Source organism: Centropristis striata, chromosome 8 (assembly GCF_030273125.1).
Source record: "Centropristis striata isolate RG_2023a ecotype Rhode Island chromosome 8, C.striata_1.0, whole genome shotgun sequence".
Classification (NCBI taxonomy): domain Eukaryota; kingdom Metazoa; phylum Chordata; class Actinopteri; order Perciformes; family Serranidae; genus Centropristis; species Centropristis striata.
This window is the reverse complement of record NC_081524.1, coordinates 38,453,783-38,472,225: the sequence shown is the minus strand read 5'-3', so window position 1 is coordinate 38,472,225 and position 18,443 is coordinate 38,453,783. Positions and strand designations below refer to the sequence as shown.

Below are 18,443 nucleotides of genomic sequence, written 5' to 3'. Positions count from 1 at the left end.
GCTGTACTAGAGGATAGGAACTGGGCTGGTAACCGAAGGGTTGGCTGTTCAAATCCCAGGACTGACAGGTCAAGGACAGTCCCTGGCCCAATAATGCAGCAGCTAAAAACCAGTCTGTGTACACTGCAAAAAAGCCAACTTGCATTTTTTGGCCTAAAACAGTGATTTAAGTTGGTAAAACTTGGAAATATAAATTATTGACATTTAGGGCAATAATGTAAGTTAGCACAACAAACGAAGCCAGTTGTCTGCTCAAAAACAAGTTGGTGAGTTGTTGTTACTTATATCTTTAAGTTGGGGTTCACAACAAGGGACAATAGTTCTGCTAACTCTTATTACTTTGTTAAGAAATGCGGGAAAGCGGTGAAATTCGGTCATTAGCGAAAGCTAGCGGCTAACTGATGCTAGTGGCTAACTGATGCTAGCGGCGCTGCTTGTTACAGCTACAAGAGCAGCCATTAGCATATCAATGCTAACTCAAAATTATGTCCGCAACATTAGCTGACATTTCATAGCGACGTTACAATCGTGCCAATTCAGCACATTGCAGAAGTTAGCAGAAGTAAGGATTAAAAGTTATTACAATGTAAAATTATAAGTTTGTCCAACTTACAGTTGAGTTGACAAAAATCTGAACTCCAACTTAAAATTTTATGGAAGTTTGTTGCCTTCAAATTTTGAGTTCACCCAACTTTTCTTTTTTTGCAGTGTAGTGAAGCGAGTTGACAGTTCAGCGTGTAATGTGTGTATAATGTAAAAATCACTTGGATGAGGAGGAGTGGTGTTGGCGTTTTACACCACTGACTGCTTCCATTTATATGAATGATTTCTATTGAATGAAGTAGAAAAACTCTTGTGGTATCTGTATTACTGAAGGTAATCCAGGTATAATTAGTTGGAAAATGATATCGAGCCCTATCAAACAACCTCAGCTGTGCTTTGTGTTTAATGCTAATTAGTTGATGTTAGCATGCTAACACGCTAAACCTAGATATGAAGGTTATTATTATTATTGTGATCGTGTCAGCACGCCTTTGTTAGCATTTTGCTTAAAGCAGCGTTGTGTCAGCCTCACAGGGCTGCTATCATGACTCTGAGGTTTTTTTTTTGTTAAAGCATGAAGCAAATCCCTTTGATTGATACAGAAGCATGGATTTGTTTCAGTATTGTAATACAGGCCGATTGCCACAGTAGAAAATGGAGCCCCTTTTGCCAAATGTTTTTAAACCCTCTCACCAGCAGCTGCCAGTAAATGAGGACTCATTGAAAACGCTCATAGAAGGCCATGAAATCCCATTTAATGTGCTCACACTCTCAGGAAATCAGTATTATTATATCCATGTGGTTGTTGCTTCCTTTATTTATTTTTTTATAACCAGGACAAGGATGTTATTTATGGTGCAGCTCATTCTGAGTAGAAGTGATGGCCGGCTGTAAGTCGTGTTCAAGTCAAGTGCCTGTAACCCTGTGAGACCCTGAGAGACCCCGTTAGTTCTGTGAGTCCTTAACGAGACTTCCTTAAATCCCTTTCCCCCTCCTGCCCTGCTGAAAAGAGCCTAATCAGCCCCTTAATGAGTTGGAACCACTAATTTCAGACAGGCTGTAGAGTGCATGCAGGAATCATGATGAAGCTCTTATTGCCCCATAGAGTACAGCAACATGTCCACATAATGACTAAAACATTTTTTCATCTCTTTCCTTTAGGAAATCTATGGCTCTGGCTTTAGTTACGGTCTTATATAATGTTTCCATCCTGAGCAGTGGCGGTTCTAGACCAGTTTTACTGTGGGGGCCAAGGAGGGGCCAGTGTTTAATCAGAGGGGCACATTAGCACATGAAAAAATGGCAAAGATGATATTTAAGCATTCAAAATCTTTGAATGTCTTGAAAAAGACACAAAATGACCAAAAAAAGACTCAAAATGAGAAGACAGAATAACCAAAAAAAACCCACAGAAGACATAAAAATGACAAAAAAAGACACAAAATGACAAAAAAGACACAAAATGACCAAAAAAAGACACAAAATAACTAAAACAGACACAAAAAAGACACAAAAATGACAAAAAAGACACAAAATGACAAAAAAAGACACAATATAACTAAAAAAGACACAAAATGACCAAAAAAAAGACACAAAATAACTAAAACAGACACAAAAAAGACACAAAAATGACAAAAAAGACACAAAATGACAAAAAAAGACACAAAATAACTAAAAAAGACACAACAACAGACACAAAATAACTAAAAAAGACACAACAACAGACACAAAATTACCAAAAAAAGACACAAATGACCAAAAAAGACACGTAAAGACATGAAAGGGATTAAAAAAATGGACCAAATAGCCCTATAAGACTCCATAGAGTTAAACTATTATACAATGTAACATTCTGGGTTCCTTTTGTGTAAAATGAGATATTGTTTGAACAAAACAAAAAAAAGGTTAGAATTGTTCCATTGTTCATTGTTATAAATTGATCATTTTATTATCAATTTGACACAGGGGCCACAGCAGGGGCCAAAGGCTTCTTCACAGGGGCAGTGGCCCCTGGAGGCCCCTGTGTAGAACCGCCACTGATCCTGAGCACTTTTGAAGTTGCTTTCAGCGCTTTTAAAGTATGAACCTGAAAATGAGCATAATATGTCCAGTTTAATTAAGCAGAAAGGTTTGAGAATAGCTCTGTATACAGAGGGTGACAATTAAAAAGATAATAATACACTGAAAGAGAAAAAAAAACAAAAACTCTCGGGCTGTGAACTTAAAAGAATTTGGGAGACACGAGTGATTAATCCGCACAAAAAAATTTTGAGGTGAGAAATTTTTATATATATATACTCAACTCAACTCAACTCAACTTTATTTGTAAAGCACTTTAAAACAACCACAGCCGCAACAAAGTGCTGTACATAAACAAACAGAACAAGAGACAATAAAATAAATAAAACAGGAATAAACACTAAAATAAATAAGAGACAATAAAATAAATAAAACAGGATTAAACACTAAAATAAATAGATTCATTGCTTTTTAAATACAACATATAACATTTTGTGTGTAATATTCTTTTCCTTCTTTTCCCTCTAATCATCTTGAGACCCCTCCAGTTGGGAACCACTGACCTAATACACTACTGGTCAAAAGATTTAGAACACACCAACTTTTCCAGAATTTAATTGAAAATGATGCAGTTTAATGTCTCAGTGTACTCTGAAATTAATGCACATTTGCAACATTTAAAATTCTTTATTGAACATGATAATGTTTTGAAAGTAAAAAAAGCTTTAGTTACGGTCTTATATAATGTTTCCATCCTGAGCACTTTTGAAGTTGCTTTCAGCGCTTTTAAAGTATGAACCTGAAAATGAGCATAATATGTCCAGTTTAATTAAGCAGAACGGTTTGAGAATAGCTCTGTATACAGAGGGTGACAATTAAAGAACCTGGTCTCATAGAAATCTGTGAAATAGCCACGGATTTCGCTTAACTCAAAATCCGTGGAATAGCCACGGACTCGCTCAAATTTCCGTGAAACTGACACAGATTTCGCTACAATGCAAGTTAATGACAGTAATATCCCGTGGCTATTGGTTTGTTCCAAGTCACGTGACTTTCAAGGTCCCGGAAGTCAGAACAAAAAACATGGCGGACAGTTCTCTCATTTTTAGTGAAAAATCAATATTTTGACTTAGTTTCTGCATAAAAATGGATTTTGATCACATTTCTAGCGAGAAATATATGTTTTATTTTCTAAATATTCACTCAGTGAATGTACATAATCACTTTGTATGTTGGAATAGCCACGGGATATGACTGTCATTAACTTGCATTGTAGCAAAATCCGTGTCAGTTTCACGGAAAATTTGAGCGATTCCGTGGCTATTCCACGGATTTTGAGTTAAGCGAATCTGTGGCTATTTCACGGATTCCTGTGAGACCATGTTGCAATTAAAAAGATAATAATACACTGAAAGAGAAAGAAAAAAAAAACTCTCGGGCGAACTTGTGAACTTAAAAGAATTTGGGAGACACGAGTGAGTTGTTTTAAATTCGGCCCCACCGGCTGCTTAGCCTAAGGCCTAAATGTGGCCTTTCATTATGGATGCAGTCATTGACAGCCCAAAGATTCGCCGCTGCGGGCTAAAAGTCAAAGCATTGAGAAGCAGCACAGAGTAGAGGTGAAGTGCAGGTAATGTTGAGAGCTCACAGAGAGGACGGCCATAAAAGACAAAGGAGCCTCTGCAGGAATGAAGGATTAGTCACAGCCACAGATCTAACTCTGATCTTTTCTCATGCTTTGTCCTCATTTCTTTTGCATTCCCTTCCCTTCCCTCTCTCTCACACTGCTGCCCGTGTAATTGTTCAGTGGCTTGGATCTGCCAGTAAGTGACATTTGACCGGTGGGCTCTGGAATTAATCCTCGGTTTGGCAATCTTTTTACCGACAGTGATGCAGAGTTTCCTCTTTCATCATGGTCACCAGCTGAGAGGACGGAACAGTCAGTGAGAGAAAAAGATGTACAGCTCTTAATCCTCCAGCTACAAAGATCATACACACTCAATACACCCCATGCATGCACAGCTGTTTTTTCACTTTGCTAAATTGTATGCAAGGCTGTGAATGCCTTGTTAATAGGTATGACTAATCTGCTATTTGAACACAGTTTGACCTGCTAACATTACTGCAGTCTCCAGAGACTCGTTTAAGACTTTCACATAGTGAGGAATGTGTTTGCCGACAACTGATAAATAAATTAATACCACAACTTTACTTTACCTCCCTGGACTTTGCAGCAATGCTGTGGTCCCAGCAAATGATTTTACCGATACAAAACTTCAATGTGTTTGAACAGGAAGATCGAAAAACAAAAAATAAACAAAAGTAATGCACTGGAATAGTAGCTATCCCACACAATATTGTCCAGTGACGAACACAACCAGGACTTTCAAGGACTGCTGTTTTTGTCCCATTGTTGGAAATGATGGCAGAACATGGTGTTTTTAAGCTTCACCCTGTTCTTGGTGCCTGTCCTTGACCAAGTGTTAAAAAAGTTTTTAAAACATCAACGTCACATGTTTGCAACCTGTTTAATACAGCAATCGTCATGTGTCACAGTTTGTGCGATATCATATGAATTGTGCAGCAAAAACTTGAGAACATGAGAAATCATATAAACCATTCATAAGAATACGCAGTCTCAACAGCTACTAGAGCAGTAGTTCTCAACCCTTTTTGAGTCGCAACCCCCAATTTAACATGCATGTTGTCCGTGACCCCTGCTCACTGAACACAATCTCACACACACAGTTCAGTTCACCAAAAAAAGACACAAAATGACTAAAAAAAAGACACAAAATGACCAAAAAAAGACACAAAATGACAAAAAAAGACACAAAATGACCAAAAAAAAGACACAAAATGACTAAAAAAAGACATAAAATGACCCCAAAAAGACAGAAATTGACCAAAAAAGGCACAGATTGACCACACAATTATTAAAAAAAGACACAAAATGACAAAAAAAAAGACAAAAAATTGCCAAAAAAGGCACAAATTGACCACAAAATTATAAAAAAAGACACAAAATGCCTCAAAAAAAGACACAAAATGACAAAAAAAGACAGAAAATGACCCAAAAAAAAGTCACAAAATGATAAAAAAGACACAAAATTACCCAAAAAAGACACAAAATGACAAACATGAGAAATCATATAAACCATTCATAAGAATACACAGTCTCAACAGCTACTAGAGGATAGGAACTGGGCTGGTAACCGAAGGGTTGGCGGTTCGAATCCCAGGACTGACAGGTCAAGGACAGTCCCTGGCCCAATAATGCAGCAGCTAAAAACCAGTCTGTGTACACTGCAAAAAAGCCAACTTGTATTTTTTGGCCTAAAACAGTGATTTAAGTTGGTAAAACTTGGAAATATAAATTATTGACATTTAGGGCAATAATGTAAGTTAGCACAACAAAGGAAGCCAGTTGTCTGCTCAAAAACAAGTTGGTGAGTTGTTGTTACTTATATCTTTAAGTTGGGGTTCACAACAAGGGACAATAGTTCTGATAACTCTTATTTCTTTGTTACGAAATGCGGGAAAGCGGTGAAATTCGGTCATTAGCGAAAGCTAGCGGCTAACTGATGCTAGCGACTAACTAATGCTAGCGGCTAACTGACGCTAGCAGCTAACTGATGCTAGCAGCTAACTGATGCTAGCAGCGCTGCTTGTTACAGCTACAAGAGTAGCCATTAGCATATCAATGCTAACTCAAAATTATGTTCGCAACATTAGCTGACATTTCACTACTGTTAGTGGTAAGAAGGATCATGTGCAATTACTACATGTTGTGGATAACTTATCATACACTGCAAAAAAAGCCAACTTGTATTTTTTGCCTGAAACAGTGATTTTAGTTGGTAAAACTTGGAAATATAAATTATTGACATTTAGGGCAATAATGTAAGTTAGCACAACAAAGGAAGCCAGTTGTCTGCTCAAAAACAAGTTGGTGAGTTGTTGTTACTTATATCACTTATATAAATTAATACCACAACTTTACTTTACCTCCCTGGACTTTGCAGCAATGCTGTGGTCGCAGCAAATGCTTTTACCGATACAAAACTTGTGTTTGAACAGTAAGAATTGAAAAAAACCACTGCTTTTCATTTCCTCTGACAGTTCCTCCGTCCCCCATCGCGCCGCCTCAGCTGCTGCGTGCCGGCTCCACTTACCTAATCATCCAGCTCAACACCAACTCTATCCTGGGAGATGGCCCCATTATCAGGAAGGAGATTGAGTACCGAGCCAGCCAGTCTCCCTGGTCAGAGGTGCATGGAGTCAACATGGTCACCTATAAGCTGTGGCACCTGGATCCAGACACAGAGTACCACATCAGTGTGCTGCTGACTCGGCCCGGAGAGGGAGGGACCGGCCCACCTGGACCGCCTCTCGTCAGCAGGACCAAGTGTGCAGGTGAGCTCCGAACACAATCTACAACTGAATCACCTCATACAGCAGCTCACAACATTTCTAGCTTGTGACACCTTAAAATAACGCATTGTCCACTGAGATCCGTTGTGGCAGATTTTTTGAAATCCTCCAGACATGCAGTGGTGGTTCTAGACCAGTTTTACTGTGGCATTTAAAGGCAAAGAGGATATTTAAGCATTCAAAACCTTTATTTTAGCTTATTTAAAAATCGAATTTGAGTTTATTTGGAAGATACAAATACAGTGATTGTACGACAAGGACATTTCTAATTTTTGTGCACAATTACTTTTTCTTGTAAAGTGCAGTCCAGTGAGAATGATCTTATATATAATATAATATATATATATATATATATATATATATATATATATATATATATATATATATATTTATATATACAAGCTTTTAATGCACATTTAAACTATTTCACAATGTACCCATTCTGGGTTCCTTTTATGTACAATGAGATATTGTTTGAACAAAACATAGGTAAATAATTGTTCCATTGTTCATCGTTATAAATTGATAATTTTATTATTAATTTCAAATTCTCTCTCCCTGTAATATACTTTTTAAAAAAATGTTTAAATTATGTTTGTTACATTTGTCATTTTAAATTGTGCAAAATAAATACATCTAAAAAATACATTTTAAAATTGCTCGACACAATAAAAAAAAAAGATATCAACAACAAAAATGAGAAAAGTTTAATAAGGGACTTTTAGTTTTTAGAGGTTTCAGGCTTTTGTTGTTTTCTCTTTTGTTCTGATGTAATCTTATCTGTTATCTGGCGTATGTTTGATGCTTGAGGACAGACATGATCAGACATGTTTCCTTCAGTGGAGTAATGTGAAAACACCACTCTAGTGACACACTCTGCACAGATACAAGTCAGTATAGTGGCAGTCACATATTTTGGGTGATATAAAGACAAGAAAAACACATTTTTGTGTGCAGTTGGACTTTAATTTTAAGGGTTTTTAGAGCAGCTATTCTCAACCTTGGGGTCGGGACCCCAATTGGGGTCGCGAGATGATTTCTGGGGGTCGCCAAATCATTTTGTAAGTCAGCTCTGTCTCCACTGTGTTAAAGTGTTCATGTGTTAATGTGTTTTAGTCTTTTTGGTCATTTCATGTCTTTTTTTGGTCATTTCGGGGATTTTTTAGGTCATTTTGTGTCTTTTTTGGAAATTTTGTGTCTTTTTTGATCATTTTGTGGTCAATTTGTGTCTTTTTTGGTCATTTTGTGTCTTTTTTTAGTCATTTTGTCTTTTTTTGGTCATTTTGTTTCTTTTCTGTGTCATTTTGTGTCTTTTTTTGGTCATTTTGTGTCTTTTTTGGTAATTTTGTTTCTTTTTGGGGTAATTTTGTGTCTTTTTTTGGTCATTTTGTGTCTTTTTTGGTAATTTTGTTTCTTTTTGGGGTCATTTTGTGTTTTTTTGGGTCATTTTGTGTCTTTTAGTAATTTTGTGTCTTTTTTTGTCATTTTGTGTCTTTTTTTTTTGTCATTTTGTGTCTTTTTTTTTGTCATTTTGTGTCTTTTTGGTCATTTTGTTTCTTTTTGGGGTCATTTTGTGTCTTTTTAGTCATTTTGTTTCTTTTTTGGGTGATCTGAACTGTGCTTGTGAGATTCTGTTCAGTGAGTGGGGGTCTTGGACAACATGGATGTTAAATTGGGAGTCGGGACTCAAAAAGGTTGAGAACTACTGCTTTAGGTCATATAGCGTCTTTGGATTGCATGCCATGTTACATAAAAGAGCTCGGAGCGAGTCCAACACAACCATAACTATCATCAACAACTCACACGCTCTCTCATTTAACAGAGCAGTGGATTTAACACTGACACCAACCATGAAAGTGCTATTGCCACTGCAAACTGCTATTCTCTGGTCAGCTGCTGCTGCTGCAGTAAAAGCTGAAAACACACCACCCACCACCAGCTCTCACCCATATGTTATTTGTTTTCAGCACAGTTAGGGAGTATTGTTTACCTTATCACTTACATCTTTTCTATGGCAGGAATGTGTTTCTGTATCTTAATCTTGTAATATGTTGTCATGTTTGCAGAGAAAACAGTCTATTCACTCTTTGCCCATTTGGGGTTTTATGTTTGTCTCGCCAAATATGAGATTTTTTTTTTTTTTTTTTATATTGGGCTGAGACAATCCTCTGAAAGAACCCATTATGCAGTGTGCAGTGCTTAGGGGAATTACAGTGTGCAGTGTTTAGGTGACTCAGTCCCTCAGAGACCTGGATGAGGGAATTCAGTGTGTTGAACACCTGGCTGTACGGTACAAACCACAAGCGAAGGGCAGCAGGGTCTTCCATGCAACCTGCACCAGAACGCTGCTCTGTGATTTTCTAAATTGCACAGGCTTATGGGAGAAAGGGAGAAAATTAATCTGCTGATTAATTTTCTAAGTCTGATCTAAATAGTTTTCTCCCCTGTGTTTATGACTTAAGAACCAATGAAAAAAAAAAAGATTTTGCTACGATAATCCCTCCAGAATTTTCTTTGGTATTTTTGCTATATTTCAGCTGTGCTGTTAACATTACTGTCATAGCTAATGTCAGGATAGCTAATGCTAACAGCAGATGAGCACCAGTTTCCACCAATACATTTCTAGCCAAAAGAAAGACATTATAGGAAGGTTACGTAACTTTCTAACTCACAATATATGTACCTTTAAAGCAGCTATTCTCAACCTTGGGGTCGGGACCCCAATTGGGGTCGCGAGATGGGTTCTGGGGGTCGCCAAATCATTTTGGAAGTCAGCTCTGTCTCCACTGTGTTAAAGTGTTCATTGTGTTAATGTGTTTTAGTCTTTTTGGTCACTTAATGTCTTTTTTTTGTTCATTTTGTGTCTTTTTAGGTCATTTTGTGTCTTTTTTTGATCATTTTGTGGTCAGTTTGTGTCTTTTTTGGTAATTTTGTTTCCTTTTTTTGGTCATTTTGTGTCTTTCTTTGTTCATTTTGTGTGTTTTTAGGTCATTTTGTGTCTTTTTTTGATCATTTTGTGGTCAATTTGTGTCTTTTTAGGTCATTTTGTTTCTTTTTTGGGTGATCTGAACTGCGTGTGTGAGATTGTGTTCAGTGAGCGGGGGTCACGGACAACATGCATGTTAAATTGGGGGTCACGACTCAAAAAGGTTGAGAACTACTGCTTTAGAGTGCATGGAGAAGTTTTAACTCACCTGGAAGAAAATGTTAATGCTGAAGTCCTGTTTAGAACATGTGGTCGTGATGCTCTTCAGCCTCCAGTGGCCGGAATAAGTATTACAACAACAAACACTTTGGAAAATAATGAGAAAATTATTAAAAAAAGATTGTCCTGGCAAAAGCTTTGTTCTTAAGTGACACGAGAGAATAAAATTAGGATCAGACTCATTAAATGGATCACCCATTTTTTTCCTCACTTGACATCCTTGCCTTGAACTTATGTGGATTCTATCTAGATGATAATAATACTTCTATGGCTTCTTTGTACCAAAGTAATTAATTCCATGAAAGATCCACAGCTCAAAGTAAAGATGCCCAACAGCCACTCACCGAAAGTTCAGACAGTTTTACATTACGGGGCCACATCTGTCACTATAATCTGTTAAAATTAAATCAGAGAGGAGCTGATAGACAAGTTCGGACTCAGTCCTGCATACACTTATCTCTTGAGAGGAGAAACATTCGCTATCACTATCATTCTCTGAACTCTGTAGCTGAGCAGACTGAGGGACGGAGAGGGAGACTTTTTTTGCTGCCAGCACGGCAGTATTGGTTTGATGGTTATTTAAAAGATAACAGCTGGCTGACTACAGTGGCTAGCCTTAAGCAGGCTCTTTGGTATCTACTGAAGGGGACAGACATTTTATTTGGCACTAACTATACAATAAATGGACATGAATTTGTAGATGACAGTGGTGGAGTAAAATCAATCCCAGTACACACACACTCACTGTAAATAGGGCTGGGCGATATGGACCAAAAGTCGTATCCCGATATATTTAGGCTGAATATCGATATACGATATATATCCTGATATTTTTATTGCAAGTGAGAGCAAATGTTCAGTCAAAGTCAAAGCCAAATATGACATGTTACAAGTAGTTTTATTGAAACTGTTTATTTAAGTCTGATGGATTCTTTTGTAAAAACATTATTTTATTTTGTTGTCTGCATGTTAAATTGGGGGTCGCGACTCAAAAAGGTTGAGAACTACTGATATAGAGAATGATTATAGACAGCTAAGTCTCATTTAAGAGACAACACAGACATAATAAATGAAAGGTTGCTTAGTGAAATGCATATTCAAGGCTCAAGAAAAACATCATAACCTTTAGTCAGGCTGATAGAGATGGTGAAGAATTATTCTAATAGAGGCAAGGATGTCCTTTCTTTATAAGACAGGTTTGCATTTTATTAATCTTAAGGTTATGTTTTGTATAAAACAACAGAACAAAACCAGAAGATATTCATGAATGTCATATATATGACACAGTAAAACAACAAATCCTCACATCTCTGACCATGATATGTTGAAAAATGGCAAAAACAGTGAACCCATTATCAAAATACAGTATTTTCTGACATATTTTCCATCAATCCACTAATTTAATGGGTTCATTCTGGTGTTTCCAGGGTCCAATGTTCCCCAGATTTATATGGCTCATGACAGGGACATGACAAAGGGCCCCTCACCCCTGTGTGGCACATTATGGGGACCTGAAAAAGATGAAGCCCCGCACTGTATTCACTCAGTAAGATAAGGGTTAGGGGTTAGAGTTAACTGGATAATATTCATGAAATATTTTTATCTGAAAATGGTTCAAATTTGACCCAAACACAATAGGAGGGTTAATGTGTTTCAGCAGAATATTGAGCTGTAACATAGGACTGTTAGACACGCTGCCATTTTTATAATAAATGATTGTTTCTGCTCTATTAGCTTGTCTTCTGCTTCCTCCGCAAAAAACAGTCACTTCTCATTAAACTACAGTAACATTCCAGCAAATTTCAGATTGAAATATTACTTTTGTTGATTCTTTTATGTCATTCAGGTGAAGCTTCTCCTCCTGTCAGGCTCTTTTTTTTTAACCCATAAGAACCCAGACCCATTATGGGGGATATACCACAGATATTTCTTATTTTAATATAAATAAATTGACACCTTTTCTGCTTACAGAAACACAAATTTGCCTTTTTCTCTGCATCTCCACAACATATATTAAAAAATTGTGACATTAATAGTGCTGTTTAACAACAAATTATTTTTCAGATTTGTTTTTAAGTATGAAAATAATAATAAATCAATAATAAATAAAAGCAAATAATACCTAAGTTCTTCAACTTAGGGGTGGACTAAAGCCAAAATAACAAACAAAACAATCCTATCTTAAAAATAAGAAATTTACCTGAAAAACCAAAAGATACAAAATCTTACCTCCCTACCTACTTAAACAAGAGAAAACGAGAAACAAAACCTGGCAACCCACCCTTTACTGCTCAAAACAAGGGAATTAAGTCCAAAACCACAAGTTAACTCAAAAGGTGTGAACCAGTTGGGAGAAGAGGAGGATGAGGAAAAAAGCCTGCTGCCCCCGACGGCCGCCATCTTGGCTCCATTTAAACCAGGTGGTTCCGGCTGCAGCCAATCACAGCCCAGGCGTGGAACCTCTCCACCAATCACAACGCGGCTATGGCACACTCCAATCTGCATATAAAAAAAGGAAGTATAAAGCTGAATATGGGAGATTATAGAAGATTTACAGTGTTTGTTACACGGGTGTCACCATGGGTTCTTATGGGTTAAATTCAACATTTTTATTCCCTGCTGTGTAGACACAGAGCACCCAGGAGGATGAGCAGGCTAGCAGCTAGCCACACCCGTGCTAACTTTTAAATATATGTGCACACATATAGCACAAAGGCTACTGTGTTAATGCAGATGCAGGCACAGAGATGCAGTCAGTCATTACAGCTGCTTGCATCTGCAGTGTGTGTGCAGCGCTCACAGGCACACGGAATAGAGAGCTTTGTGTTACCCAAAGGCAGTCTGTGGATTTGAGTCTTCCATGGTCATCACTCTTCTTCTATGCCCAACGGTCTCTTCCTGCCACACACCATCCCTCACACATCTCCCTCCCTGCCTCAGCAGAGCCTGGCTGGCCCTCTCCAATGACATATTAAAGCTACTCTCCTCTCTCAACAGCCACAGACACCCCCCATTCATCAGGGCGCCATGAGTGAGCTCACAACCCCCCTCCCCCTCCCCAATCCCTGCACACCCCGCCCCAACACAGAAAACTCACAATAAAAAAAAAAAGTAGAAAAAGTTGATAGCAAGAGAGTCATTTTGTGTCTTTTTTGGTCATTCTGTGTCATTTTCTGTCTTTTTTTGATCATTTTGTTTCTTTTTTTGATCATTTTGTGTCTTTTTTTGTGTCCTTTTCTGTCTTTTTTTGATCATTTTGTTTCTTTTTTGGATAATTTTCTGTCTTTTTTTGTGTCCTTTTCTGTTTTTTTTTTGTAATTTTCTGTCTTTTTTGGTCATTTTCTGTCTTTTTTTGGTCATTTCTGACTTTTTTTGATCATTTTCTGTCTTTTTTTGATCATTTTGTGGACAATTTGTGTCTTTTTTGATCATTTTGTTTCCTTTTTTGGTAATTTTCTGTCTTTTCTGGTCATTTTGTGTCTGTTTTTGGTCATTTTTTGTCTATTTTGGTCATTTTGTGTCTATTATTGGTCATTTTGTGGATAATTTGTGTCTGTTTTGGTCATTTTGTGTCTTTTTTTGATCATTTTCTGGTCATTTTGTGTCTTTTTTGGTCATTTTGTTTCTTTTTTGGGTGATCTGAACTGTGCGTGTGAGATTGTGTAACATGCAACTTGCATGTTAAATTGGGGGTCACGACTCAAAAAGGTTGAGAACTACTGATATAGAGAATGATTCTAGACAGGTCAGTCTTATTCAAGAGACAACACAGACATGTTGCTAAAAATATTAAATGAAAGGTTGCTTAGTGAAATGCATATTCAAGACACCCCCCATTCATCAGGGCGCCATGAGTGAGCTCAACCCCCCCCCACCCCCACCCCCCCCAATCCCTGCACACCCCGCCCCAACACAGAAAACTCACAATAAAAAAAAAAAAGTAGAAAAAGTCGATAGCAAGAGAAAGAAGAGGGGAGGGAAGGCTGCGGTGTGGGAGTATGTGTGTGGGTAGTTTTTCAAAGCGAGAGAGTGAAACAGTAAAAATGAGGAGAGTGTGTGAGAGGTGAAGCGAGAGAGGATCCACTGCGTACGGAAATTGCTTTCACAGTTGCTGGTATCGGTGTTTGTGAAAGTCACTAAACTCAGCCTTTAATGATGTATTTACATTTCAACCACTGTGACATTAGCTTGTTCAACCATGTGTGGGATAAGTAATACTGCTGTGTTTGCTGAGCTGTTAAACAGAGCATTTAGATGCTGTACTAGTTCAATACAGAGGAAGTGTAGGTGAAATTAATTTCAGCAGTCGTTCTGTCTTGTAGTTTTTCCTGAGGCAGCTGCAGAGCTGCGACTGGCTGATGGTTCAGCTTGTTTTTTGGTAACACTGTCAGAGGTGGTGACACAGGTAACACTTTACAATTACCAACTAAGTGATGTTTATAGATGGTTTATAAACCAATTATACTTGACCTTATAAGTCATTCTAAAATGCTTTATAATGTGTTATGGTTATTGTTATATGGCATTATTATATTATCATAACTTATCCAATCCAATCCCCTTTATTTATATAGCACAATTTTAGCAAACACAAGATTTCCAAAGTGCTGCACAAACAATAAATACATAACACAATACAAAGAGATGTAGTAAACAATAGAACAGTAAGATGCAATAAGATAAAATAAATTAAAAATGGGATAAAAATAAATAAAATAAAATGTAAAATGTACTGCCCGCACAAAATAAAATATGCATGTATACAAATAAAAACAAAAAATCATAAAATCATAAAATCAACACTCTATGTCAGGGGTGTCAAACTCTGGCCCGCGGGCCAAATTTGGCCCGCAGTGTAATTTTATTTGACCCGCGAGGCAATACCAAATTATTATCTTATTATTGTACTATAAAAGCTGACCCGCCGGTATTAAACGACGCATTTATCGCTAATACTACAAATCCCACAATGCCCTGCTGTTGTTTTGGCGCGTCAATCAGGACAGGACCCAGAAACGCTCCTCTGTGACAGTCGTCATAGCAACCTCAAGCTAGAGCTGTCTCCCAGCTACCCCTTCCCAAAAATGGAGAAAAGAAAGGCAGAATTTATTAACCTGTTGAAAAAGTTTATTTTGATATTTAAATCAGAAGGATGCAAATAGAAAGGAGGCATACGATTTTTATTAATTTTTTTTTTAATAAATTAATGACATTGATGTGTTTTTTATTTGAAATTTGATTTTGCATGTCTGCACTATTTAGTTATATATTGTATGTTTATAAGCGTTGCTGGTTCCATATTTAATGTTAAAGCAAAACATGTTTGGTAAATATTAAAAGGTTTGTTTGTTCAATGTTGGCCCGCGATTTTATTCAAGTTTTACATTTTGGCCCATCGTGTATTTGAGTTTGACACCCCTGGTCTATTCCGTTGATTAGGTTGGAGATCTTGTTGACTGGATTGTATGATATTTTTGGTATCGCGACAATTCCTCTTGAAAATACAGTTTTTCTTTATATTTTAAAGCTCATTCTGCAGTCATTACTGCTCTATTTTCAACAGGACTTATTTTAACTTGTGTACAATATGTAAATGAACTTATGTTACATCAAGGTGGGTTTTAAGAAGAGATTTAAAATGAGACAGTGAGGAGGCCTATAACTATAATGATATAGTGCTAGAAACATGTTTAATGATTGTTTGTGTACAAGGCATTATAGAAATGGTCCTGATAGAATCTGACTGACTCCTGCGTGGCTCCATTAGTCTTCACATTTCGTACCTGTGCAATGTGCTGATGTGTTATAGACTTTACAGTAAAGCTCCCACACTGTAAACCTCCTCCACCTGGTGCATCTCACCTTCTCCACCCTGCAGGAGACTCTAATCACCACCTGGTTCCCACAGCTCCTCCTGACCCGACCTCCCAACCTCCCAACCATCTGGAGGAGGCTTTCCCTCCTGACCCCACATTCCACCGCTGAATCCTGATGGTGCCCCCCTTTGCTTTGGCCTGATTAGCTTTAAGCAGGAGAAAATAGATGGTGGGGGTGTTGCGGTGATTTCAGGGAGGTGCTAATTACCCGGTGAACAGCAGGGAAATTTGGACCCGTCTCTGTATTCAGCACGAAAGTGAATTTCCTTTCCAGAAGCTGTGTCTCACCACCGTGACTAATCGCACTCTTCCACGGCCGTGCTGAATATTTCCCTCCTTCCCAAACATGTTGGCTAGCAGGTTTTGCCGTACACATACACATACACCTCCTCGCCGAGGCGAGCCGTCCTCGTGCGGGTGCTGTAAAACTAATGGCCGTGAATGTGAACATGGTCTCTGCCTGGCTCTGATGGCCATCCAGGTGTGCTTGATGAGCCATTGCTGTGATTATCAGCACGGTGCATTAGCACAGCTTGAAGCTCCTCAAGTAAATCACAGAGGAGAGGCGAGCATTTGTACTGCAGGTGGTCCCCAAACTACGTTAATGGGCTTCCACCTGCTGCTGGGTCACTGAACCTTCTGTGAAGCCCCTGCCCACCAGGCTCTAGGTGTGTTAGAGGCAGCCAACGCTGGAGCCTGACTAAAATTAGGCGCATTAGGAACACAAGTGCTTTGCCTTTCTTGGCATGTCGTTCATCATGTCTTCCATCCTGAGCCAGAATTCCCTATATGTCCACATTTGGGTTGTTTGGATTTATGTGTGCTTGCGATTTTTTGCTTGCGCATGAGTAAAAGGCGTGCAAGTCTGTTTAAATAGGGTGACCATATTTTGATTTCCAAAAAATAGGACAATCGGCACGGCCTCGAGACACAAATTCAGACAGGCTTCTCAGAGGTTGATGAACATGCTTTATTATGCTTCAATGGTGCAAAATTAACTTCTGTAATAAAATAAAATGAAATCTGCAAAAACTTGTAACAAAATAATAGCTCTCGTAGACTCTTTTCAAATAAATGAATAAATAATATGAAATAATGTTCTAAATATGAACTCTTCTGTTAGAAAAACTAGCTTCAACAATATATCTCTTAATAACTGCAATAAGATAAATAATAGAAGAGTCTCACAAAGATACTAACTTAACAAACAAAAAGGATCTATACTTTTCATCTTTAGTTGTCTTTGAGCTTTGAGCTTTGAGATCTCCAGCACCTTTATTAGACACTGAGACATATGTGCCAGTGTCGGAAATTTTTTTTGCAGTTCATCTGTGAAGCTGCACTTACGCTTCGGCATTTCCCGTGCAATGTTGCTCCGCTGTTGTAATTGTTGTTGTAACTCCCTCTTGGTAATTACGTCTCGCAAAATTGTGTGCAAAGCGCCGGTCAATTTACGTGCACGTGTACTGCTCCTATGAAAAAAAACAGTGAACACCGGACATTTTCGTGAATTTATAAAACCCGGCCGGACGCCCCGGACAGGACGTAAAAAGTGGACATGTCCGGGCAAAAGAGGACGCTTGGTCACCCTAGAGTATAGGCGTGCAAGTCTGTTTAAATTTTTCTTTTCCCGTCTGACACAGTCGGTGCAGATCCTCTCTGCGTGTGCATGCAATCTAAGGCAACTCCGCTCTGTCCTGCTGCTGTCCCGTGTCACAGTTTTAGTGGAGATAATAAACCAGAACCTGTCATATCCACTCTAACTTCCAATCTCCAAGGATCAACATGGTGCTCTGGGCTTTTGGCCATGTTGGGGCTGCAGTTTTTCACGCCACAGGGTGCCAGAGAATGGGCGCCCGTGGCATACACACAAATAAGACGAGGCAAGGGCTAGGGGCTGGCACAAGTGTCCACTTTGAGAAACCGCACAATGAGCACACTGTGGCTTCTTCTTTGGCGGTGCTTTCATCAACTCAGCAGTTAAATGCCTCTCTTTATTTAGCTCTCAGACTGTGCAGACTATCAATTGCACCATTAAGACAATCCTCAGTCACACTGAACAATGGAACATTAACATTTCTTGCTGGGTGCAGTCTACTACTTTGCGATTACTGTGCCCACCCATTTATCTGCCGTCACATTAGTCTGACTAGTCGATGCTCTAGTCATATTTCCATCGAGTATGAGATGCCAGGCAGCAAATTAAAAGAGAAAGCTGGTGACTGAAGAAGCCTCCAGTATAGATTGGAAGTGTCATAAAATCTCACTTTAAAAGAATCGCGTTACCACAGGCAGTAATAAGCGCACAAGAATCTGGGCTGTTGGATCTCATTTTAGCATATCAGTTTATGTGTGTTTGAACATGT

The 18,443-nt window shown here is 38.3% G+C and overlaps 2 protein-coding genes across 3 annotated transcripts in view; one reads left to right on the top strand and one right to left on the bottom strand.

The window, feature by feature from the left end:
- The window catches only part of LOC131975753 (trypsin-3), a 641,927-nt gene that overhangs the window by 318,799 nt on the left and 304,685 nt on the right, over positions 1–18,443 (bottom strand). The gene's annotated exons all lie outside the window — the stretch shown is intronic.
- Positions 1–18,443, top strand: part of ptprub (protein tyrosine phosphatase receptor type Ub) — a 297,634-nt gene that overhangs the window by 173,115 nt on the left and 106,076 nt on the right. For both annotated transcript variants that reach the window (XM_059338459.1, XM_059338458.1), the window contains exon 7: positions 6,685–6,978. In XM_059338459.1, coding sequence (XP_059194442.1) covers positions 6,685–6,978 — 294 coding nt within the window. The remainder of the gene's footprint in view (positions 1–6,684; positions 6,979–18,443) is intronic.